The sequence below is a fragment of the Scyliorhinus canicula genome, chromosome 4 (assembly GCF_902713615.1).
Source record: "Scyliorhinus canicula chromosome 4, sScyCan1.1, whole genome shotgun sequence".
NCBI lineage: Eukaryota > Metazoa > Chordata > Chondrichthyes > Carcharhiniformes > Scyliorhinidae > Scyliorhinus > Scyliorhinus canicula.
In genome coordinates, this window is record NC_052149.1 from 205,092,454 (window position 1) to 205,118,823 (window position 26,370).

At 45.8% G+C, this 26,370-nt stretch overlaps 1 protein-coding gene across 4 annotated transcripts in view; it reads right to left on the reverse strand.

The window, feature by feature from the left end:
* LOC119965327 (long-chain-fatty-acid--CoA ligase 6-like) overlaps nt 1-26,370 on the reverse strand; it is a 251,026-nt gene that overhangs the window by 200,010 nt on the left and 24,646 nt on the right. For 2 of the 4 annotated variants that reach the window (XM_038795939.1, XM_038795938.1), the window contains exon 2: nt 13,014-13,208. The exons of the other annotated variants lie outside the window; for them this stretch is intronic. In XM_038795939.1, the coding sequence (XP_038651867.1) occupies nt 13,014-13,134 (121 nt within the window). In that variant the 5' untranslated portion in view covers nt 13,135-13,208. The remainder of the gene's footprint in view (nt 1-13,013; nt 13,209-26,370) is intronic. 4 annotated transcript variants of the gene reach the window in all.

The following is a 26,370-nucleotide window of genomic DNA, read 5'->3' on the forward strand; positions in this document are numbered from 1 at the left end:
TGTTTCGGATCCATTGGAGATAATTGGCCTGCTGGTGAGGTTTGGAGGGTTCTCGGGGTACAAACTGAATGTAGGGAAAAGCGAGGTATTCCCAATGAGTGAGCTGGGACAACGGGTTAATTTAGGGGGGATGCCATTTATGGTAGCGAGGGATAGGTTTAGGTATTTGGGGATTCAGGTAGCGTGGGAATGGATCTTAGGAGGTGGGATACACTGCACTTAATGTTGGCAGGGACGGTCCAGGTGGTGAAAATTAATATTCTGCCGAGGGTCTTGTTTATCTTTCAATCTCTCCCGATCTTTATTCCAAAGGCCCTTTTTCGGAAAGTGGACACAATCATCTCGGACTTTGTATGGGCGGGGAAGATGTCGAGGGTGGGGAGGGCCCTGCTACAGAGGCAGAGGCAGCAGGGGGGGTTGGCGTTGCTGAACTTGCTTCATTATTATTGGGCAGCGAATGTGGACAAAGTGTGGCGGTGGTGGGTTAGAGAAGGGGTAGAGTGGGTTAGGGTGGAGGTGGAATCTTGTAAGGGGTCTAGTTTCAGGGCTATGGTGATGGCAGCATTGCCAATGGCTCAGAGTAGGTATTCAGGGAGCCTAGTGGTGCCGTCCACAGTGAAGATATGAAATCAGCTGAGGAGGCATTTAAGGGTGGAATGGATGTTGGTGCTAACAGCACTGTGCAAGAATCATGGGTTTGAGCCAGGTGGGGATGGATAGTGTTTACAGGAGGTGGAGGGAAGTGGGATTGGTTAAGGTGAGGGATTTGTATTTGGAGGAAGGGTCACCAGTCTGGAGGAGCTAGAGGCTAGGGTAGAGCTGCCAAGGGGGAGCGAGTTCAGGTATCTGCAGGTTAGGGACTTTGCGCGAAAGCTCTGGAGGGGGTGCCCTATGTTGCCTGGATACACCCTGCTGGAGCGAGTGCTGCTTCCAGATGTGGAAGGGGAGGGAAGAATTGGGGATATATACAAGTGGCTGGTGGAGCAGGGAGATGAGTGGGTGGTGATGATCAAGGAGAAATGGGAAGCGGATTTGGGAGGGGAGCTCAATTGAGGAGTATGGAATGAGGCGCTGCGTAGAGTAAACGGGACCTCCTCGTGCGCGAGGATGAGCCTGATACAGTTTAAGGGGGTGCACAGGGTGCACACGACTCTGGCGAGAATGAGTGGGTTCTTTCAGGGGATAGCAGACGAGTGTGAGAGGTGTGGGTGGAGGCCAGCGAATTGGGAAGATTCTGGGCGGGAGTATTCGTGGACGTAGCCATGGTAGTGGAGGAGGAGGTGGAACTGTACCCTTTTGTGGTGATATTTGGGGTTTCAGAGAAGCCGGAGCTCATGGAGAGGAGGACGGCCGATGTCATGGCCTTCGCCTCTCTGATTGCACGGTGCCGAATTTTGCTGGAGTGGTGGTCGGCATTACCACTGGGGTAGCGGCATGGTTGGGTGACCTGTACGACTTCCTGCGGTTGGAGAACATAAAGTATAGTTAAGGGGCTCAGCAGGGGAGTTTGAGAAAAGGTGGAGGTTGTTTTTGACCATGTTTGAGGAGTTGTAAGTCGCAAGGGGGTGGTGGTGGGTGGGGGGGGGGGGGGGGGGGGGGGGTGTAAAAAAGGGGGGAAATCTGTACAGACTGCATGGTTGATTGTTGGGAAGAATGTTTCCCAGGCTGTAACCTACTCTCATATATACTCTAATACATGTTTGTCATAAAATACATTTTTTTAAAACATGGGCGATGGTCCGTCAACTTTTTCCATACAGGAATTGGTGGAATCTGGCACTGAGGTCCCGGGTACGATCCTGGTCCCGGGTCTCTGTCTGTGTGGGCTTCACTCCCACAACCCAAAAATGTGCAGGTCAGGTGGACTGGCCACCCAAATATCCCCTTAATTGAAAAAAAATTATTGGATACCCTAAATTTATTTTTTTAAATGAATTGGTGGAATCTTTTTTCCAAAGATAATCTCCAATGCTTCCCTTTCAATTTGTGCATAGTTACTTTAAGCTTTGCTCAAAGCTCAAGACACAAAGGTCTTTCTACACCTGGTCATAATCTGGGATACCACCACTTCAACATCATAAGGAGATGTCGGCACAGTGCTTAGCACTGTTGCTTCACCTGGGTTCAATTCCGGTCTTGGATGTCTGTCTGTGTAGAGTTTGCACGTTCTCTCTGTGTCTGTGTGGGTTTCCACCGGGTGTTCTCTCCCACAGTCCATGATGTGCAGCTTGGGTGGATTGGCCATGATCAATGTGCAGGGTTACGGGGATAGGGCAAGAGAATGCTGTTTCAGAGGGTTGGTGCAGATCCGATGGATTAAATGGCCTCCTTCTGCATGTAATGATCTTTGATTGGGCTGATGTGGAATCTAGATATTGCCATGTGAACAAAGAACATTAGACTTTGTTTTATAAACAAAGTTATTTATTGCTAACACTACACTAATGAATAATTAAAATGTCTAAGATGAATACAGTTGTGAATAAATGTCTAACACTAACTTACATCAAGATACTACAGAGCTACTCTAATGTGCGACTGCTATCAACTCCTTACAAACACCTTCTGAAGGAACACATGGTGCATCCGGGTCCTGGGACTCCGTACTCGCCCCACCTGCTGGTCCAATGCTAGAACTACATCACTAAAACATATAACTTATAATATTCATGCACAGTAAGAAGTCTTACAACACCAGGTTAAAGTCCAACAGGTTTGTTTCAAACACGAGCTTTCGGAGCACGGCTCCTTCTTCAGGTGAAGATATTCATGCAGATCATAGATCATCGAATTTACAGTGACGATGAACTACTCATATTATATACAGATGATAGTCTGCCTATCATCACACTGAACTGTATGGATTCACCAACTGTCGGAGTAGCGTAGCATCAAATTACGTAAGGGCTTCAGATTTGAGCAACACTTCTTTGGCTTGCACAAAAGTATTATTGCATTGGACCGACCACTTATACTTCTTGTTTTGGCACAACAGGGTATGTAATGTTTTTAAAATGGTTGCCAAATTTAGAACTATTTTTCCTTAATAGTTCAAAAATACTAGGAAGGATCACAACTGGTTAACTTTTTGAAGTGCAGACACCTCTCTGATAGCCTTGACCTTCAAAAGGAGATTTGTGAAGGTCAGTGGCATTGATCACATGTACCAAACACTCACACCAAATACTCAATGGGAGACTAGAAGAACTTGCACTTGTCCTTGCAGAATCTCAGTCCATAGATTTACATTTAGATTTATAGTCATGTGTACCGAGGTACAGTGAAAAGTACTGTTCTGCTTACAGCCCAGGCAGGTCGCTCCATACATGAAAATATAAAACATACGATAAATACACAATGTAAATACATAAACATAGACATTGGGTGAAGCATATGGAGTATAGTGCTACAACAGTAGAGAACATGCGTAGAAAGATCGGTTCAGCCCATAACAGGGCCATTCAGGAGTCTGGTAACAGCAAGGAAGAAGCTGATTTTGAATCTAGTGGCAAACTTTTGTATCTTCTGCCCGATGGAAGAGGTTGGAAAGAGAATAACCCGGGTGTGAAGGATCATTGATTCTGCTGTCCGCTTTCCCAGAGCAGCTGGAGGTGTAGACAGAGTCAATGGATGTAAGGCGGGCTTACTTGATGGACTGAGCTGTGTTCATGACTGTCGTTTCTTATGGTCTTGGGCCGAGCAGTTGCCATTCCAGGCTGTGATGCAGCCAGATAGAACGCTTTCTGTGGTGCATCTGTAAAAATTGGTAAAAGTCATTGTGGACATGTCGAATTTCCTTAATTGCCTAAGTATAGGCATTGTTGTGCTTTCATGTCACAATTGTCAGAGGTTCCTGTGACTTCTGGATCACATTCATCTGTAAGTATGCATGGTTACGGTCAATTTTGCTAAAATGCTGGCCTCCTGCCAATGCCGCAAACAGGTTCTCAATGTGGGGTAGTGGGTATTGTTCCGCACACAACACTGGATTAACAGTGACTTTGAACTCTCCTCAAATCCTTACGATCCATCCTTTTGGATGACTGGTACTATTAGTGTAGCCCAGTCACTCATACTGACAGGTTCCAAGACTCCCATCTTCACCAGTCATTCCAAGTCAGCCACCATTTTCGGACTGATAACATGTGGCAAGACTTTGCCTTCAAGCATTTTGCTTGGCTTCCTTCTTTAAACTTCAATTTAATTGTGGTGTCTTTCAAAATCCCCAGTTCTCCATCAAACATAATAGTGTGCTTCTTTAGAGTTTTTGTAAGGCCTAACGCTTCATTAGTCATCAGGTTGACTTTGGCCCAGTTCAGTTGAATCCTTTGTAACCATGTTCGATCCATCAATGCTGGATAATTGCTCTTGATTACATGTTAAGATGAATCTAGTATTTGCCTGTTAAGCTACACAACTATGTCAATGCGGCCCTCCAATGTAACTGCTTCACCAGTGTATGTCATCAACACTTCTTGAAGGTTTCAAGTCCATGTGTCTGAACTTTTCCTGATAGACAATCTCTGGCACCAGTGAGACTGCCGCCCCAGTGACACCTTCCATCCTTACTGCTTGTCCATCCAGCAGCGGAGTGATCCAGTATCTAGGCATAGCACCAGCAATGGCAAGCACATTCAGTGACAATTTTTCTTTAGTCTGCGAGCCATCTCATTTTTCTCCACCCTTTTGCACAGCATGAACACTTCTTCTTTTCTTCTGCCTACATGCTGTTTTGGTTTGCTCTGGCTTCTTATTATTTTTGCTTGAAGCTTGCTTTTTCTTTCAGCAGGCATGCTCTTTATATGACCTTTTTTTCCACAGCTATTGCATACTATGTCCTTGCACCAGCATTCCACAGCTGAATGCCCTGACTTTGCACATCGGTAACATGTTTGAGTTTCAAAACTCTGCGGTGTCGATTCAGCCGACATTTTGTATCCGAGTATTCAAACCCAGTTGCTGGGCTTCTTTAGCAGCCAGCTCCATTGAAACAGAAATTTCCAAGGCCTTTTTCAGGGTAAGTTACCAACCGATTCTGTATTTCAGCACATCACTGAACTCACAGTCAGTCTTTTTAATACAGCCACAAATTGCACAATTGATTCTCATGGAATCTGAAATACTCTGCAAACACCAAAGGCTTCGACAAATAGTGTGCTTGCAGGATCGCTACAATTTCTCCATATGATTTAGTGCCTGGCTTCTATGGTTGCACTAACGATTGAGGCAAATAGGCATTTTTTTCCCCATCATGCTCAAGAACATGGGAAACCTAATATCTTCTGCTTTTTTGTTCGCCTGTGCAAAATAACGTTTAGTATAGGAGCCCCATTACTTCCCAATTTAATCAAAGGGTCCCACTGCACAAAAACTCCAACTATTTTCTTCCTAATGGAGGTTACCCATATGCACACTTTGCAACATGTTTTCAGCAGCTACTTTGCATTTCTCATTCAAACAAGGCAATAACCTGAGCTTCAGTCTCTTTTTTTAAACATCCCCAGCTCCATAATTGCTCTACAGAGGATCACGTCCACCTTGCCCGATGTGTCAGAGCACATTCAAGATCTTTTCTCCTAAGTCATCTTTCCCTACTTTTGTTAATTTTTTATTCCCCTGATGGATAGCAAGCACCATTCAAAGTCCTCGTTGCCAGGTTTTGTAATGTGTATTGTGGAGAACTGACAGGATGAAGCACGGAGAGTCAACAAGTAATGGAGCTTTATTTACAGGGTGCGTTCACCACAGGCTGCTTCTTCACTCTGGCTGTTTCCTGCGCCACAGACCTGTGATGTCACTTCTGGTGACGACATACATATATTAAGACACAGTGCTTACTGCAGCTACTAAGACTCAAAATAAATACATTACACCTTCCCTGACCACTAGGTTCTGGGTGGAACTCAAAGCAGAACTTCTGGCTCAGAGGCAGGGTCACTACCCAATATGCCACAAGACCTCTACACAAGTTAGGGCAATAGCTGACTTGTTAATGAGTGCCTGGAGTTGTCTGGCCCTTTGGTGAACTAATGCTGTCCAATGGCCTGGTGGCATGCCATCCTGACATGATCAGATTCTTATTAATATATTTAATCAACAGGATAGATCCACCTATTGGACCTTTGACTTGGATAAAGGACTGCATGGTTTCCTGCATGATGAATATCCTATGTTGGGAAGTATAATTACCAAGTTTGTAACCAGTAAACTATACAACTGTCAAGATAGCATTTATTGTAGAATGTGTTCTGCGTCGCAGTGAATACTGCAAACTTAATAACAGTTCCATTTTGCAGTTGAGGACTCTGGATCCAGTCCAGTTGAGGATCCAGGCAACTCAGGCATTAAACATTTTTGTACTTTACTCTAACAGCCGTCGCTATCTTCTTCCCCTTTCGCTGCAGAGCAGTTCCGATCTTAACGCCTATTGGTGGATGAGGACATTTTAAAATGGACACTTAGGCCTCTGCTGGTTGCAGATGGTAATTGCTCCTTTCACGTCGAATTCATATTGCATTCATTTTGTCATGTCATTGACTGTCTTGTTCTCGGTGCCAAATTCATTATTTCGTCTGCATGCTCTCTGATTTCACAGAGAAAGGATATCAGATTAATTTATATTCTTTCAAAATACCCTTTCCAGGGGGAGTGTAGAGATGTTTGCTAGCGAGGAGTCCATACCAGATGGGGGGGGCTAAATCTTTTCAAATACAACTACCTATACTGTGCAGCTCAAAGCCAAGGTAATTTCATAATAATTTCTTCAGTTAGGTTTTGGGAGGCTTCTGAATGACTTTCAGGGGAATATTCATGCTTTGGTTTGATTATGCCTAAGTGAGAATAATCTGGATGTATATCCTGGCAACTCGAATGCCATTTCTTTTATTTGTTTATGGGATGTAGGCTTTGCTGGCTAGGTCAGCATTTATTGCCGATTTCAAATTTCTCTTAAGAAGGAACTAGTGAGCTGCCTTCTTAAACCGCTGCAATCCATGTGGTGTAGGAACACCCAAGTGCTGTGAGGAAGAGAGTTCCAGGACTTTGCTTCAGTGACAGTGCAGAAATGGCAATGTAGTTCCAACTCAGGATGATGTGTGACTTGGATGGGAACTTGCGGGTGGTTGTGATCCCACGTATCTGCTGCCCTTGTCCTTTGAGGCGGTAGAGGTCATGGGTTTGGAAGGTGCTGTCAATGGAACCTTGGTGAGTTGCACCTTAGAGATGGTATGCACTGCTGCCATTGAACATTGGTGGTGGAGGGAGTGAACGTTTAAGATGGTGGATGTGGTGCCAAATAAGTAATTGCTTCACGAAAACTGTTCTGTGACCATTCATTGTAAAATTCAATGTTGTCCATTATTATGTCGATGTAATTAGTGCCCAATCAAACACTGTTCTTGCCATTGTTAGTGCATCACATTATCCTCAGTGCATGAAGTCCCATGGATCAATTTAGACCCAGTTGCATAAGCAGATTAGTAACAGGTACATGGCGAATATATATCTGACATCCCCAGTCAGTTTTTATTTATGTAATTGCTCCCAGATAGCATTATTTTTCATCTAGGATTTAATTCTCCATGAAGCACACTTCCAATTAAATTTTAATAGATTTATTTTGGACCATCTTTTTTAATGTTTGCATTTTAAATGTGATTAAGTAGCAGTGATGGAATGAGCCTTTTGATTTCCCAATAAATATTTAAGTTAGATACAGCTTTTGCTGACAGAGAGGGATTATATATCAGGATCACCCCATACATAAAAGTGCTGAGTTTGAGCTGTGTGCACTCCCAGAGAACAATAAATGACTTATTAGCAATACAGACAAAACAGCAATTCAAGGAAAAACAGAATGATCTGAGCCATTTTATGCACTTGAATTAAACTTCTGTGGCTAATAACATGAATAACTCAAATTAATGCTAGAAATTCTGGTGTGCCATAGATAGTTGGAACCAGATTTTGCGATCCCAAATCGGGACCGAACTGAGGTGGGCAGAAATATTGGTCGCTGTGCGGTGGGGGTGGAAGTCCTGCCTCCATTTCCACTGGTGGCCATTTTATGGGGGGGTGGGAAAGGGCACTGGCAGAAAGTCCACCCACTCCTGAAAAAAGTATTAGAACTAAAAGCTGACTTGGGTGACGTGGTGACGCAGTGGCTAGCACTGCTGCCTCAGGCCGTGGCGAGGACCAGGGTTCGATCCCGCCCCGGATCATTGTCCATGTGGAGTTTGCACATTCACCCCATGGCTGCGTGGGTCTCACCCCCACAATCCAAAAAAAGATGTGCAGGGTTAGGTGGATTGGCCACACTAAATTGCCCTTTGATTTGAAATTTTTTTTTAAAGAACTAAAAGCTGACAAATCCCCAGGCTCTGATGGACTTCATTCGAGGATCTTAGAAGAAGTGGCTGCTTAAATAGTAGATGCATTGGTTTTAATCTAGGTTCTGGAAAGGTCCCATCAGATTGGAAATAGCAAATATGACTCCCCTGTTCAAGAACTGTGGGGTACAGAAAGCAGCAAGCTACAGGCCAGTTCTCTTAACATCTGACCTTGGAAAATTGCAGGAATCTATTATTAAAGAGGTTAAATTTTTAAATTTAAAAAAAATGGGACACTCAAAATCTCATGCAATCAGGCAGAATCAACATAGTTTTGTGAAAGGAAATCAGTACTTTGAGGAAGTAACAAGCATATGGATGAAAGGGAACCTGTGAATCGACAGTGCAAAAGGAGGTCATTAGGCCCATCGAGTCTGCACCGGCCCTTAGAAAGAGCACTCTACCTAAGCCCACACCTCCACCCTATCCCCGTAACTCAGTAACCCCACCCAACCTTTCTGGACACTAAGGGCAATTTAGAATGGCCAACCCACCGAACCTGCACATCTTTGGACTGTAGGAGGAAACCAGAGCACCTGGAGGAAACCCATGCTTTCAGGGGGAGAAAGTGCAAACTCCACACAGACAGTGACCCAAGCCGGGAATCGAACCTGGGACCCTGGAGCTGTGAAGCAACTGTGCTAACCACTGTGCTACCGTGCTGCCCACGGATATGCTGTACTTAAATTTCCAGAAGGCATTTGATTAGGTGCCGTATCAAAGGTCACTCCATAAAAAAACAAGCTCATGGTGTAAAAGGCAACATATTAGCATGGATGGAAGATTTTATCTACAGAAAACAAAGTGTAGGCAAAAATTAATCATTTTTAGTTGGCGAGACGCAAGAGTGGAGTGCCAATAGGGATCTGTGCTGGGGCCTCAACTAGTTATAATTTACATCAATGATTTGGATGAAGGGACCAAATGTATGGTTGCTAAATTTGCTGGTGACACAAAAGATATGTAGGTAAAGAAGTTTTGAAGAGGAGAAGGAGTGTGCAAAGGGACATAGATACAAGCAAACATTTTGCAGATGGAGTGTAATGTGGGAAATGCGAATTCGTCCACTTTAGCAGGAAGAATGTAATAGCAGCATATTATTTAAATGGCGAGAGATTGCAGAATACTGTGGTGCAGAGGGATCTGGGTGTCCTGGTACATTAATCAGGAAAAGTTAACATGCAGGCACAGCAAGTAATTAGGAAAGCAAATGGAATGTCGCCATTTATTGCAAAGGGAATGGAATATAAAAGTAAGAATATTTTGTTACTGTTGTGCAGGACTTTGGTGAGATCACGACTAACATACAGGGTGCAATTTCAGTCTCCTTATGGAAGAAAGGATATGAATACATTAGAAATAGTTCAATAGAGGTTCACTCGATTGATAACTAAAGTCCGGAGAAGACTTAAACTCAAAGGTTTGTTCAGTTAAAAAAATGCAACACAGCGGGCAGTGCATCCCATTCCAGCCGAGACATTCCAAAGATGCCGGTTTGAATCCAGGCCGGCTTTTAGCTGTCCGATTCAACGAGGGCCGTTGTTAGGCCTCTACCCCTCAGCGGGGGAGCTGGTGTTCCATGATCCCCACAGGAAGTCAATTGGGTCAAACCCCTGGGACTCGTGGAGGGTATTACATGCATTATCTTCTGAGGAAAGATTGGGCATGTTGTGTTTGTATCCATTTTGATGTTAGAAGATTGAGAGATCGTCTTATTGAAACACATAAGATCCTGAGGGGACTTGACAAAGTGAATGTCTGAAAGGATGTTTCCCCTTTTGGGAGAGACTAGAACTAGGGGACACAATTTAAAATTAAGTGGTCTCCCATTTAAGATGGAAATGAAAAGAATTTATTTCTGTCAGATGCTCATAAACCTTAGGAACGCTGTCCCCAGACAGCAGTGGAGTCAGGATTAATGACTTTCTTTAAGGCAGTGGTAGCTAGATCCTTGATTAATAAAGGAGGCAAAGGTTATCGGGGATAAGCAGAATGTAGAGTTAAGGCTACAATACATCAGCCGTGATTTTGCCAATGCCAAGTATATTTCAAGTTAACAAAGCAAAGTATTGGGAAATGTTTTCAATAAGCAATAATCGCACCTCGGTTAAACCTCATCGACTATGATACTGCGCACTGATACGGCGGGGGCCCGGTCCCTCACTGCTGTTTTCGCTGATTCTCACACTGAATCCCCGCCCTGTCCCTCACCCCTGTTCTCGCTGATTCTCACACTGAATCTCTGCCCTGTCCCTCACCGCGGTTCACGCTGATTCTCACACTGAATCCCCGCCTTGTCCCTCACCCCTGTTCTCGCTGATTCTCACACTGAATCCCCGCCCGGTCCCTCACCCCTGTTCTCGCTGTTCTCACACTGAATCTCTGCCCGGTCCCTCACCGCTGTTCTCACTGTTCTCACACTGAATCTCCGCCCGGTCCCTCACCCCTGTTCTCGCTGATTCTCACACTGAATCCCCGCCCGGTCCCTCACCCCTGTTCTCGCTGTTCTCACACTGAATCTCTGCCCGGTCCCTCACCGCTGTTCTCGTTGTTCTCACACTGAATCTCCGCCCTGTCCCTCACCCCTGTTCTCGCTGATTCTCACACTGAATCCCCGCCCGGTCCCTCACCCCTGTTCTCGCTGTTTCTCACACTGAATCCCCGCCCTGTCCCTCACCGCGGTTCTCGCTGTTCTCACACTGACTCCCCGCCCTGTCCCTCACCGCTGTTCTCGCTGATTCTCACACTGACTCCCTGCCCTGTCCCTCACCCCTGTTCTCGCTGTTTCTCACACTGAATCCCCCCCTGTCCCTCACCCCTGTTCTCGCTGATTCGCACACTGAATCCCCGCCCTGTCCCTCACCCCTGTTCTCGCTGATTCTCACACTGACTCCCCGCCCTGTCCCTCACCGCTGTTCTCGCTGTTCTCACACTGACTCCCCACCCTGTCCCTCACCGCTGTTCTCGCTGATTCTCACACTGACTCCCTGCCCTGTCCCTCACCGCTGTTCTCGCTGTTCTCACACTGACTCCCCGCCCGGTCCCTCGCGGCTGTTCTCACTGATTCTCACACTGAATCTCCGCCCTGTCCCTCACCCCTGTTCTCACTGATTCTCACACTGACTCCCTGCCCTGTCCCTCACCGCTGTTCTCGCTGATTCTCACACTGACTCCCCGCCCTGTCCCTCACCGCTGTTCTCGCTGATTCTCACACTGAATCGCACCCTGTCCCTCACCCCTGTTCTCGCTGATTCTCACACTGAATCCCCGCCCGGTCCCTCGCGGCTGTTCTCACTGATTCTCACACTGAATCTCCGCCCTGTCCCTCACCCCTGTTCTCACTGATTCTCACCCTGAATCTCCGCCCTGTCCCTTCGCGGCTGTTCTCGCTGATTCTCACACTGAATCGCGCCCTGTCCTCACCGCTGTCCTCGCTGATTCTCACACCGCTGATTCCCTGCTGGGTCACTGTGTGTGGAGTCTGCATGTTCTCCCCGTGTCTGCGTGGGTTTCTTCCGGGTGCTCCAGTTTCCTCCCATAGTTCAAAGACGTGCAGGTTAGGTGGATTGGCCATGATAAAATGCCCTTAGTGACCAAAAAGGTTAGGAGGGGTTATTGGGTTACAGGGATAGGGTGAAAGGGAGGGCTTAAGTGGGTCGGTGCAGACTCGATGAGCTGAATGGCCTCCTTCTGCACTGTATGTTCAATGTTCTATGTTCTATGAACTTGAAAGTCAAATTGCAACCAAGAATGGGCAAAACATGCAAGCGCAAAAAAAAATAACACATATGTGACTCTACTAAAGAACAGAAATTTCACACCATGACTTTTGATCAAACATCCATATGCATAACCTTGTGTAAATAGATAACTTTAGTCTTCCCCTTCCTATCGTTTATACATGACACAATCTTGTGGCTTGAAACAAGTAGATGGAGGCTGTTTAGATCCCTGCTCTGCCAACTGAGATGCTTTTAGGCAAAGAAGTATGGGGTTTTGATCCTGCAGTGAGGTGCCCAGCAAAGACGACTTCACTTGTGTCTGTGAAGGGACAGACTTGGTTAATGGGGCAGGAGGCAGTATGCACTGGCTAATGGTAGAGAATTGTAAGGACTTTGAGTTGAGTCCTCACTCACATATGCCTTGTCGTCCTCCATGGCACAGAGGGCCAGCTAGAGAGAGATCCAGAAGCCCACCATCCTCTAGGGCAGAAACTCGTTGATTCCCACCTGCCTGCCCCATGCAGTTGCAGCCCTGTACCATGGAGCTCATTCCCTCAGCCATGAAGGTTTAAAGCTGAGCCATGTAGTGGACATCCCCCACCATGGAGTTCACCTCCTGCAGTGTTGATCTCATTGTGTTGGAGTGACAGCGCCATCTCCTCGGACAGAAGGTGAGGGAACTTCTCCTGTCAGCTTTGCAGTCTAAGGGGAAATGCTGTCATCCCTTCCTGATCCTTGTGACTCTGCCTTTGCAGTTCCAGCAGCTCTGGGGTGATCAGACCCAGGGGCACGTCATTGGCCAGGGGCTCAGTGCGAGGATGGTCCTGCCTACTCGTCTGATTGCCCTGCAAGGGAGATGGCATTCGTACATCATGGGGATACATGAAGTGAGATGTTTACTCACGTAAGTTTGAGGAATGTCTTAGTGTCCTTTGGGTTCTCACTTTTGCTTGCAGCCCCCACTTTGCCATCCGCACAGGTATAGTCTTGTACCTCCCTGGCCAGCTCAAGGGTTCTTTCCTCATGTGGAGTGAGGGTGTGGTGATCTCACATGACTGGTTGGCTGTGCCCTCTCATGCCTGTTGTGCTCTATTTTGTCCTGCGGAGAGACAGATGGGGAAATTGTAGCGTCCTTGCCAGTTCAGATGGTTGAGGAGTGGTATGCATGGAACTGGAGATGTGAGGAGCTGAGTAGAAACTGGGGGGATACCAATGGGACTTGTGGGAGGGGAATGGGGCCTTATGACAGTTGCACAACCCATGAGCTGCCTTGGAGGTGCGAGCAACGATGAGGGGATGCAGCGAGAGACTGCAGGTGGCAGACTTGCCCGAGCCACGCAAAGGAGGTCATTTTTTTTTCTGGCACTGTTGCCCTGACCTCTTCTGTAGGGAACTGGCACTTACTAAAGCAGCAATACCCTCCCAGGCAGGGGTGCTCACCTTACTGGAGGGACGCTTTCTGGAATTCAGATACAGGAGGTCCTGCCTATGCTGGACTCCATCCAGGAGTCCCGTCTGGATATCTTGGAGCAGGCTTCCTGGTTGCCATCCCCTCAATTGGATCTGGAACAAGTGCTGGAGAGGCATTTAAAGGGATCTCACCACTGATTGCAATGATTCATCATGCAGTGATTAAGTTTCCCCAGGGCGAGCGAATCATTGAGAGGCCGCCAATGGCAAGGAGTGATTCAGGTGCGATGAAAAGCTTTTGTTTAAGAGGCTCAATATTCGGTGAGATTTCCTGCTGACAACATTGATGGAATTCGTACCATTTTTCTCACCGGAACTGACACTTTGCCATTTTGTGATCAGATTCTGCCCATTGGTAGGGTGTAACGTTGAGAGGACAGCCAAAGTAAGTGTTTATTTTTTAAAATATATTTTTATTAAAGGCATTTTCACATATATTCAAATCAAAGAGAAACAGCAACAGCACCAAAAGACATGCAATAACCATAACCAAACTGTCACTCTCCTCCCTCCAGACATCGCCCTCTTTTTCTTTTATCAGAATGAACTCCAAACAAAAGAAAGGAAACTCCCTCATCCCACCCCGCTGACATTTTACCACTCCTTAAAGAAGTCGAATGACAGCCTTCACCTCAAGAAGAACCCTTCTTCCAAAGCTCTGATAACAAACTTTATTTTCTCAAGTTGCAGAAACTCTGCCAGATCACTCACACATAGCCCTGCCCGAGGCAGCTCCAAGTCCTGCCACTCGAGCAATATTGCCAACACTCTAAATATCGCCACCCATGGGCTCGGAACCACCTTCACTCCCAGAATCTTTTACATTGTGTCTGCAAACACTTACCAAAACTCCTCCAGTCTCGAACATGCTCAAAACATATGGACAGGGTTTGCCGAGCCCCCTCACTGCCCACTTCTATCCTCCAATTCTGCAAAGAACTGGCTCATCCTGGAAACAGTCATGTGTGTCCTTAATGGGACTCCGTCTCGCACACGACGAGGATGAATTCACCCTCCACACCGCTTCACTCCATATCTCAGCCTCAAAATCCTTCCATCTCCTCCTCCGCCTGCACCTTACAACCTCCATGGAAACTCTCTCTCTCTCTCCATCAACTGCTCATATTTGTACGACACTCTGCCCTCTCCCACCTCCTCCTCGGACAGAACCTTATCCTATAGTGCTGTGGGTGGTAGTTTCGGGTACAAGGCCAGTTCCTTTCTCATGAAGTACCTAACTTGCAGGTACTGGAACCCATTCCCCTTTGTAATTGATACATTGCCTCCAACTTCGCAAACCTCCTCCCAATATACAGGTCCCTGTAATACTCTAACCCCATCCGCCCCAGTCCCTAAACTGAGAATCCAACCCAGCCGGGACAAACCTGCGGTTGCCGCAAATCGGAGCCCACAGGGTCATGCCCAAAGTAAATGGTTATTAAACAGCAAGTTGGGATCAGCACTGTCAAGACATAGAAACCTGAAAGTAAAAGGATTATGGGCATGAATCCAAGTCTTCTAACTCATTGGCGTGCATGCTGTGGATTTGATACATTTTCATTTCAAAAGAAAAATTCTATAACATTGTAATAGTTAGAAAAACATGTTGCAAAATTTTGCACTGCTGCAGAATTTAGCCTCTACTTGAGGGTGAGCATGCCAAGGGCATCAAACTGGCCAACTTTGGCAGAATCCCTGGAACAAGCTGATCTCTGCTGTTTCAGGAATCAATGCTGCCCAGAACCCTTTTAATGAGTCAGCACTGTCCCTAGAATTGGATTACAAAGGTTATTTTTAGTTCTATCATTCTAATATGCATAACGCAGCCGACTTTATTGTCTCCGGTAAGCTCATTTTCAAGCTTTCACTAACAGTCATTGCATTTATGAAATATAGGTGGCTGAATGTTTCCCAGCCCTTCACCGATGTAGGTGTGAGAGGGTGAAAAAGGGTGGGACTGCGAGGGAAGTTGTAAAATAGCCCATTGGGTTCGCCACCTGACACATTCTTGCCTCGGAGTCATCATGCTAGAGATGGAATCAATGCAGAAGTAACCCGCACGGCAACAGTGGGTAGTCAATTCCGGCCTTTAATGAGGGAAAGGTGATGCTGCTGTTGCTGTGTAACTGATTGCAGACTGTCCATCTTATTAAGACTGGAGTCCGTCATTTAACTGGAGATGACCTACAGGTGACGAACCGAGGGCCATCAATGTCTCCCTCATTCATCCCAACATGGATCCTGCAAAATAATTCTGACATCTGAGGCCATGTATGGATTTTTTTGCAAAAATATACTTTATTTGTAAAATTCAAAAGAACATTACGAAAGATTTCAAAATGGCCATTACACAAAGTTCAATAATATTTAGATACTCCACATGTGTTTATTTACAAGTCAGGGTGGTGAATGACTTGGAGGGGAACCTCCAGGTGATGGAATTCCCAGGCATTTGCTGGTCTTGTCCTTCTAGATGGCAGTGGTTGTGGATTTGCATTGATGCATTCTATGCTCGGTTCGATCAGGAAACCAACGATCTGCTGTCGTGTGCCCCAGCAACCCATAACACACGCATATCCACCATCACAGCTTCCGAAATCAGATGGGCTTTCCTGAAAGTGAACCCTCGGAAGGCGACGGATCAGGATGGGATCCCTGGTCGTGCACTCAGAGCTTGCGCGGACCAGCTGGCAGATGTGTTTGCAGACATCTTTAACCTGTCCCTATTCCGCTCCGAGGTCCCCACCTGCTTCAAGAAGACCACCATCATACCGGTGCCAAAGAAGAACAAGGCATCATGCCTCAATGACTACCGTCCGGTGGCCCTGACTTCAGTCTTAATGAAGTGCTTCGAGAGGTTGGTCATGAAGCGCATCATCTCCATACTCCCAGAACGCCTTGATCCACTGCAATTCACATACTGCCATAACCGGTCCACAGCAGACACCATCTCCTTGGCCCTACACTCATCCCTGGAGCATCTCGACAACAAAGACTCCTACATCAGACTCCTATATATTGATTACAGCTCCGCTTTCAACACCATAATCCCAGCCAAGTGCATATCAAAGCACCAAAACCTAGGATTTGGCTCCTCACTATGCAACTGGATGCTCGATTTTCTGACACACAGACTACAATCAGTAAGAATAAACAACAACACCTCCTCCACAATAGTCCTCAATTCTGGAGCCCCGCAAGGCTGTGTACTTAGCCCCCTACTCTACTCCCTGTACACAAACGCCTGTGTGGCAAAATTTGGATCCAACTCCATCTACAAGTTTGTTGACGATACGACCATAGTGGGCCGGATCTCGAATAACGACAAGTCAGAATATAGGAGGGAAATAGATAACCTAGTGGAGTGGTGTAACGACAACAATCTCTCCCTCAGTGCCAGCAAAATGAAAGAGCTGGTCAGTAAGTTCAGAAAGCAAAATACTGTACACACCCCTGTCAGCATCAATGGGGCTGAGGTGGAGATGGTTAGCAGTTTCAAATTCCTAGGGCTACACATGACCAAAAATCTGTCCTGGTCCACCCACGTCGACGCTACCACCAAGAAACCACAACAGCGCCTTAACTTCCTCGGGAAACTAAGGAAATTCAGCATGTCCACTGTCTTGTTATGCTCTTGGCGTAGCATAAGCGGCATCCTTGATGTGCACTCTGACAAAGGAAGGTTCAGGCGTGGAGATAACTTCAATACATTTATTGAACTATTTACAATTCTCCTACTCGGGTTCACCACTACTGTTAATCCTTCTATAGCTACTCAGACTGACAAACTAGTCTGCTACAATCCACGTGGTGGGTGTCATATTGAATCAACCCCGTGTCTGTACTCACTGAGTGTCTCCACTGGAAAGGCCCAGATCATGTGTGCTGTGTCCTTTATATATATATACAACCCATGTATGGGTTGGTGTAATGCCTCCCTGTGGTAGTGTCACCTCTGTGTGTATCGTGAATTCCCATTGGTCGTGTCCTATCTTACTGACCTATTGGTTGAGTGTCTGTGTGTCATGTCTCTGGTGCTCCCTCTAGTGTCTAGCTAGTCTACGTGTACTTACATTAACCACTTGTGTATCTATAGTGATGCATATCACCACATTAGCTCTTACCAACTTTTACAGAAAGCATCCTATCTGGCTGCATCACAGCCTGGTATGGCAACTGCTCGGCCCAAGACCGCAAGAAACTTCAGAGTCGTGAACACAGCCCAGTCCATCACACGAACCTACCTCCCATCCATTGACTCCATCTACACCTCCCGCTGCCTGGGGAAAGCAGGCAGCATAATCAAAGACCCCTCCCACCCGGCTTACTCACTCTTGCAACTTCTTCCATCGGGCAGGAGATACGAAAGTCTGAAAACACGCACGAACAGGCTCAAAAACAGCTTCTTCTCCGCTATTACCAGACTCCTAAATGACCTCTTGTGGACTGACCTCATTAACACTACACCCCTGTGTCCTTCATCCAATGCCGGTGCTTATGTAGTTACATTGTGTACCTTGTGTTGCCCTATTATGTATTTTCTTTTATTTCCTTTTCTTTTCATGTACTTAATGATCTGTTGAGCTGCTTGCAGAAAAATACTTTTCACTGTACCTCGGTACACGTGACAATAAACAAATCCAGTCCAATCCAATATCACGTGGAGTGAATCATATTTGCTGAAGACTGACGTCTGTGATGCTGGGGACCTTCGTAAGCGACCGAGATGAACCATTCACTTGGCACTTCTGGCTGAAGATTGTTACAAATGCCTCAGCCTTGTCCTTTGCACATATGTGCCAGGCTCCTCCATCACTGAGGATGGGAATATTTGTGGAGCCTCCTCCTTCAGTGAGTTGTTAAATTGTCCATCACCATTTACGGCTGAATGTGGCAGGACTGCAGAGCTTAGATCTGATGGGTTCATTGTGGAATTGTTTAGCTCTGTCTATTACTTGCTGCTTATGGCACACAAGAACTCCTGAGTTGTAACTTCATCAGGTTGATACCTCATTTTTCCGTATGCCTGATGTTGCTCTTGGCATGCCCTCCTGCACACTTCATTGAACCAGGGTTGATCCGTTGGCTTGGTGGGAATGGTAGAGTGGAGGATATAGCAGGCCATGAGGTTGCAGATTGTGGTTGAATACAATTCTGCTGCTGCTATAGCTCACAGCGCCTCATGAATGTTCAGTCTTGAGTTGCCAGATCTGTTCGAAGTCTATCCCATTTAGCACGGTGGTAGTGCCACACAAAATGATGGAGGGTATCCTCAATGTGAAGATGGGATCGCACCCCCTGAGCAATTCAGCCCTGGCTGTCTTGGATACATGTACACAAAGAGAGCTGAAGTATCACTGGATAAATGAAAGTAAAGGATTGAATTAAAAATGCTGTTTGCTTTGCACCATCTTTCTCCATATTTTTACTGTTTTTCTCTGTGTAATTAATGCCCCAGTCTTCTCCCAGTTATGTATTCATTGGTTAGAACCAGATAAGTGTATTCAAGACACCTCCTTCTCCAATCTGCAACTGCATGTAAGTGTATTTACTGACGTTCCCCATCTGATTTAAGACTCTACCTTTTTTCTTTTCAACTATCAATTGAATAAACCATCCTTTTCTTACCATTTGCACTCTTTACCAGAACAAGGCAAATTAAATTTCCTTTGCTCTCATGGGCAGCACGGTAGCATAGTGGTTAGCACGGTTGCTTCACAGCTCCAGGGTCCCAGGTTCGATTCATGGCTGGGCCACTGTCTGTGCGGAGTCTGCATGTTCTCCCCGTGTCTGTGTGGGTTTCCTCCGGGTGCTCCGGTTTCATCCCACAGTCCAAAGATGTGCGGGTTAGGTGGATTGGCCATGCTAAATTGCCCTTAGTGTCCCAAAAATGTTAAGTGGGGGTTACTGGGATGGGGTAGCTACGTGGGCTTCAGTGGGGTGCTCTTTGTAAGGGCCGTTGCAGAACCGAGGACCAGAACAGAAAGGAAATCATGAGAAATGTGATACTGTATGATGAAATGGTTCTTGGACTTACTATGTGAACTTGGAGGCATGATGCAATAACTTAGCAAATATCTTGCATGCATCCATCCTTCATATCCCAACTCACCTTAACTCTCATAGTAGGAACTGCATCTGGTTGACAATGTGTCTAATAATTTTGCAATTTTTAAAAGGATTTTTCTTGGAAATACCTTGTGAACTGCGCAAAGCTTTGCAGCCTATTGAGTCTGCCTCCTGATGAGAGTTAATCCAGGAGCAACAGACATTTGTTCCATCCAAAAGGTACCTGCAACAGCAAATGTGCTGCAATACACATTGGACCTCACTGCAGTGTTGCAGGTGTTTTAATGAATAAGCAGGTTACAAGCAAGTGGGTGGCATGTTCATAGCCACCTGCAGAAAGCTAAAGCAATGCTGGATCAAGAGTGAATAATATTCTCTCACAAATTCACTGGTATTCTTCCATTCCCTTGGGACCATCAAATAGTGCAGGCACTGCAGACTGCTGCATAATAGACATTAAGGTACAAATTTACAGTTTTATGATCAATGATGGCGTGCACATTTTATGGATTGCTACCCATTCCTGTATGCATCTGGATTAAATTGTAAAATCCTGATTCCATGGATAACACTTCAGACACTTGGAAAACTGACTTAATAGAAAGAGATTTGTCAGTTCTCCAGATTTATCTTCTTTCCACCAATAAATTGTGAAAATATTTTGCCTGACATACATGATCTACTAACATCTGCAAAATTCCTTGATGGTCATTTTTACTTTAACTGCTTGGATTGCAATCAGATTGATCATATCACTGACTGGCAGCAAAACCTAACCAATTTAATCTGATTGAAATAAATTGGGTGAAAGTCATACAGTTCTATAAAAGGAGAGATGACTTGATCTGCCAAATTACCAGTCAAGGTGCAAGTGAAAATTACCTTTGTAATTCAGTGACATTCCTCGGTAGGGGTGCCATGGTCTGAAAATGCAAGACCTTGAGTGATGACAGTAGAGATCATGGGTGGAATTTTCCCAAACATCGGCAAAAGCAAGCGGCGGGGACATATACAAGAGGTTCAATGCACCATCAGAGAAATGATCACTGCCGTAAGCTACACTTTAAAAATATCCTTTTTTAAAAAAAAAAATTCCAATTAAGGGGCAATTTAGCGTGGCCAATCCACCCAACCTGCAAATCTTTGGGTTGTGGGGGTGACACCCACACAGATCCAGGGAGAATGGGCAAACTCCACACGAACAGTGACCCAAAGCCGGGATCGAACCTGGGACCTCGATGGCATGAGACAGCAGTGCTAACCACTGCGCCACCGTGCTGCCCATGAGACAGCAGTTTTAACCATTGCCCCACCATGCCGCCCTAAAAAATATCCTTAATTAAACATCAGCATACTCGTATTCAGGAAAATTCTGGTGCAGACCAAGTGCATTTAATAGACATTTTTTCCCCAATTAAGGGGCAATTTAGCATAGCCAATCCACCTACCCTGCACATCTTTGGGTTGTGGGGTGAAACCCACGCGACATGGGGAGAATGTGCAAACTCCACACAGACAGTGACCCAGAGCCAGGATCAAACCTGGGACCTCAGTGTTGAGGCAGCAGTGCTAACCATTGCACCACCGTGCTGCCCTAGCATTTAATGGTCATGCACTGAGGCTGGAATAGCAGGACTCCAGGCACTGTACCACCAAGAAGGTGGGAATAACTGACGGGAGAGTTAAGGTTCATTCTCATGCACCTCCTATTTCCCAACTATAAATAGCTATATTGGAGGCCAACAAGCAGCACCCATTCCATCTTTTCCACTGGATAAAATGGATGATTCGAAATTTTAAAACAAATGTAAATTTTGTGCATAAAGGCCTTGTATCTAATGCTTACCCATTTAATGATACATCTCAGAGGTAATGCACCTGTAAAATGTCAGCCCCCATAGGTGTTAAAATTCAATTTGACTCAAATGCCACCTGATGGATTAAAATATTTAATTGGCTCAATGAAGCAATCCAAAAACTGGTTCATCAACTTGACAAATACTGCTTGTAATTGGCATCAAATGAACAAAAAACGCAAATTAGGAACATAGGAATTAGGAGCAGAAGTAGGCAATCCAGCCCTTCAAGCCTGCTCCACATTCAATCAGATCATGGTTGGTCTCTTGCTGGTCTCAAATCCACCTCCCTGCCTGTTCCCAAAATCCCTTTAACCTGTTTTTTTAAAAAATCAGGAATATATCTATCTTCTTCTTGAAACCAAATTACTCAACGTTATCCACACCTTGCAATCAGCACAAAAAAAAATCAAATTACTCAAATAGATTCATCACTGCTCTTGGCCTCTGGGTACTGTATACACTGAAAGTTAAGATTTGTTAATATCATAACAACATAGCGCATACGAAAAACCACAAATTCCTGAAATAATCTCTACGCTTAGCCACGAAATTGAGCATTTAAAGTGGACAGCATGTGGCATAGTGGTTAGCACTATGACTTCAAAGTGCCAGGATCCTAGGTTCGATTTCCGGCTTGGGTCACTGTTTGTGATGAGTTTGCACATTCTCCCGTGTCTGCGTGGGTTTCCTCCGGGTGCTCCCCTTTCCTCCCACAAGTCCTGAAAGACGTACCTGTTAGGTAATTTGGACATTCTGAATTCTCCCTCTGTGTACCCGTACAGGCGCCGGAATATGGCGACTAGAGGCTTTTCACAGTAACTTAATTGCAGTGTTAATGGAAGGTTACTTGTGACAATAAAGATTATTATTATTATTATTATTAAAGAAATCCTTGCAAGTTTCCCTCATTTGGATCTACCCTTTTGTCTGGGCACAACCACACTGTGATTTTGAAAGAAACCTGAATCACACTCACTGTTTCTACACATGATTGCAGTACAAAAGTGTCAGTGTAGATCCACAGAACTGATGGCCCCAATATAACAATGCTGAACTCATAGGATGTGCAAATGCTGACGTAACAATGCCAACTCTACATTGCCAACGATTACTCTCTTAATCCTCGATAAACGATTAGGGAAAAGTAGCATAGAGATAATTCTTCTGGACTAGTCTCCAAATTCAAAGTTAATTCAAATGCCACCACAGCAGCAGGAGGAATTTATATTAATTAATTAATTTTTTAAAACAACTTGTCTCAAAAAAATGGTCATGAAGCGACTCAATTGTAAAAACCTATCTGATTCACTTCAGGGGATGAAATCTGTCATCCTTCCCTAGTCTGGCCTACATTTGACTCCTGATCCACACTATGTGGTTGGCTATTAATTACCCTTTAAAAATGACCCAATTCACACAGTTGTAGGTGGCTTGCCAGCTGTTCAAGGGAAATTAGTGCAGGACAATAAATGCTGGCCTTTCCGGCTATGATAACTTGAGGGAGGAGGCGGTTTGTTGCAAATCAACATAACTTTATTGGGAACACACATTGAGAGATTTACAGTTTTATGCGCCATCTTACTACCCAAAGCCAGCATTGGCACGCCCACTGGTTGATTGGCAGGAGGGAGGGGCAGTCAATTCCATTAGCACATTTTGTCCCGCTTTAAGTTCCTCTCACAAACTACACAAACTATATAAAGCCTCTCGGCTTTAACTTCCCCTCTGCTACAAATCAAGTTTCTGAGGTGCTCTTTGGGACGATCAGAGCAAAGAAAATCTACCAGGGATGTTTCAGAATAGAAACCATGGGGTCTGAGCTGCAGAAAAAGACTTGCCACTGGAACTGGGCAGCTCTGCATTTGACAGCTCGCTGGGTGGATCAGGAACAACAGCTGCAGGGCAACCATGCACAAAGGTTGAGAGGGAAACATCAATCGCAGATTGCCCCTCCATTTGTTGGGATGTTTCTCTTCCTTAGATGCGACCCACATGTCTGCACCCTACTTTGTCTTCAACTTGAACTGGGCAGCATGGTGGCACAGTGGTCAGCACTTCTAACTCACAGTGCGAGGAACCGGGTTCAATTCCGGCCTTGGGTGACTGTCCGTATGGAGTTTGCACGTTCTCCCCCTGTCTGCGTGGGTTTCTTCCGGGTGCTCTGGTTGGTTTTCTCTCACAGTTCCAAGTTGTGCAGATTAGGTGGATTGGCCATGCTATACTGCCTCTTAGTGTCCAAAGAGGTGAGGGTTAGATGGGGTTACGGGGATAGGGCAGGGGAGTGGGCTTCAGTAGGTTGCTCTTTCAGCGGGCCGGTGTATACTTGAGGGCCAAATGGCCTCCTTTTGCACTGCAGGGATTAAATGAACTCAAAATGACAATGAGCCCATTTCTGAAATGGTGGATGCTGGAGACCAGCATCGTCCACTTTCAAAGTTACGCATGTACACAGGGACCAGAATTCTCCAGCCATTGGGATTCTCTTTTTCCATTGGCAGTGCATCCCAGCCCCCGTGCTTCCCGGCAGCGTGAGGCGGTTTCAGTGGAAATCCCACAGACAAACGGAGGGAAGAGAGGATCTTGCTGCGCGCTGTTAGGAAACACGTGAAATGAAAAAAATGAAAATCACTTATTGTCAGAAGTAGGCTTCAATGAAGTTACTGTGAAAAGCCCCTAGTCGCCACATTCCAGCGTCTGTTCGGGGAGGCTGGTACGGGAATTGAACCGTGCTGCTGGCCTGCCTTGGTCTGCTTTAAAAGCCAGTGATTTGGCCCAGTGTGCTAAACCTGCCCCTGGGGGACCAGAGAATCCTGCCCATGTTTGCCTACTTTGAACATACATGCCTTGCTGTGCATGTCATGGTTTAGTTTCTGAGCACCTTTGTCTCACCTTTCCTCCCAAATTGGAAAACACCCAATGCAGATGTGTGCGTAAGAAAAATATTTCATCAGCAGCTCTGACAGCATGGAGACAGTAGTAGCCCGTGGTGTTATTTGGTGAATCAGAAAGAATCTGGAAAGGCAAGTCTTCAAAGTACTGCCAGACAACTTCTTCATACCAGCTTTAAAGTTCTGCACAGTTCTTTTGATGAAACCATTTGATGGAGGATGCCAGGGGGCAATCTTTATGTGCTGTTTAGGTCTGTGAACCTCTGGAATTCTGCACTGGTGAAAGATGTCCCCTTGTCAGGAACAATGATCTCAGGCAACTAAAGGAGTTACGCAGATTCTCAATAGTTGCATCTGAAGTTGGGGTATTTAACTCATAGACATCAAGCCACTTTGGATATGCATTGATGAGCAGCAGGAACATGATGCTTAGAAACAGTCCCACATCGTCAATATGCAGTCTGACCCAAGGATTGTCAAACCAGTCCCATAAGTGAAGAGGAATTGAAGGAGGCTGCTTCTGATGATGCTGGCAAAGGTAGTAGTGCTTAACCATGTTCTCAATGACACTGTCTAACCTTGGCGACCAGCTTTATCCTTTTTTTTTAATATAATTTTTATTGGAATTTTTTACAGAAAATATAAAACATAACGACAAACAATGAAATACAACAAAATAACCCATAATAACTGAAACACCCCCAGACCGTATCGACGCATGTATCACATCCCCCACCCCCCCCAACCCCAATGAACAACAAAAGAACTAAATTTAAATTAAATAAACAAACATAGTCATCGTCCGCCCCCCCCCCACCTTTTCCCTCCCCCTTTTCCCTCCCCCCCCCCCGTACCCTATCGTTGAGCCAGAAAGTCGAGAAAAGGTTGCCACCGCCTAAGGAACCCTTGTACCGACCCTCTCAGGGCGAATTTGACCTTCTCTAGCTTAATGAAACCCGCCATGTCATTGATCCAGGTCTCCACGCTTGGGGGCCTCGCATCCTTCCATTGTAGCAAGATCCTTCGCCGGGCTACTAGGGACGCAAAGGCCAGCACACCGGCCTCTTTCGCCTCCTGCACTCCCGGCTCCACCCCAACCCCAAAAATTGCGAGTCCCCATCCTGGCTTGACCCTGGATCCCACCACCCTCGACACCGTCCTCGCCACCCCCTTCCAGAACTCCGACCAGCTTTATCCTTGATGTGCATGAGTATGCGCTGAGGAGCTCTGCCAAGCGAACAACCCTGCCATGAGAAGGGACCATGGCTCTAGAACCCCACAGAGGGATGTCATCCTGGCAACACAGTTTGGTGCTTCTGGAATAAAAGGGAGGCAGGTTATCAGACACAACTGTCCCTGGCCAACCTTGCAAAACAAGTGTTTAACTTTTGACCGTACTAGCCCGCTGTCCATCATATTCTTGATCTGTCCAGTGCATGCAGGTGGTGAATCCAGGAAACTTAGCAGTAACACTAATTCCTGAGAACAGGTCTGTTGGCACGATTGCCCAGTATCCGAAGATGATTAAGTGTGTTTGCATTGTCAATGGCAAGCCAGGGCAGTACATGAATGTGTACTTAAAAGCTGATAGCATCAGGACCCAATGCTGGATTTTCGTTGAAGCTATAGGCAGAATAGCTTTGCCTTCGCTGAGCAAACCTGTCAGCAGTTTATGGTCGGACACAGCTGTAAAATTGGTGGCCGTGCAGGTATCGGTGAAATGTCTTGAAACCAAACGCAATTGACAGCAATCTTGTCCATTACACGACCACACTTGGAAATCCTTGCATCAAAAACTCCATGGTTTGCTGAAAAAAGGGCACATGCAGATGAAACTCCAAACCGGGTGTTTTGTTCAAGGCTTCTGTGAGTATTGATTGTTACATACTCCCTTGAAATGCTATCCTCTTCCAACTGCTGATAGGCGTGACTCATTTCTAGCTTGGTGAATGACTTGCCTCCTGATAACTTGGCA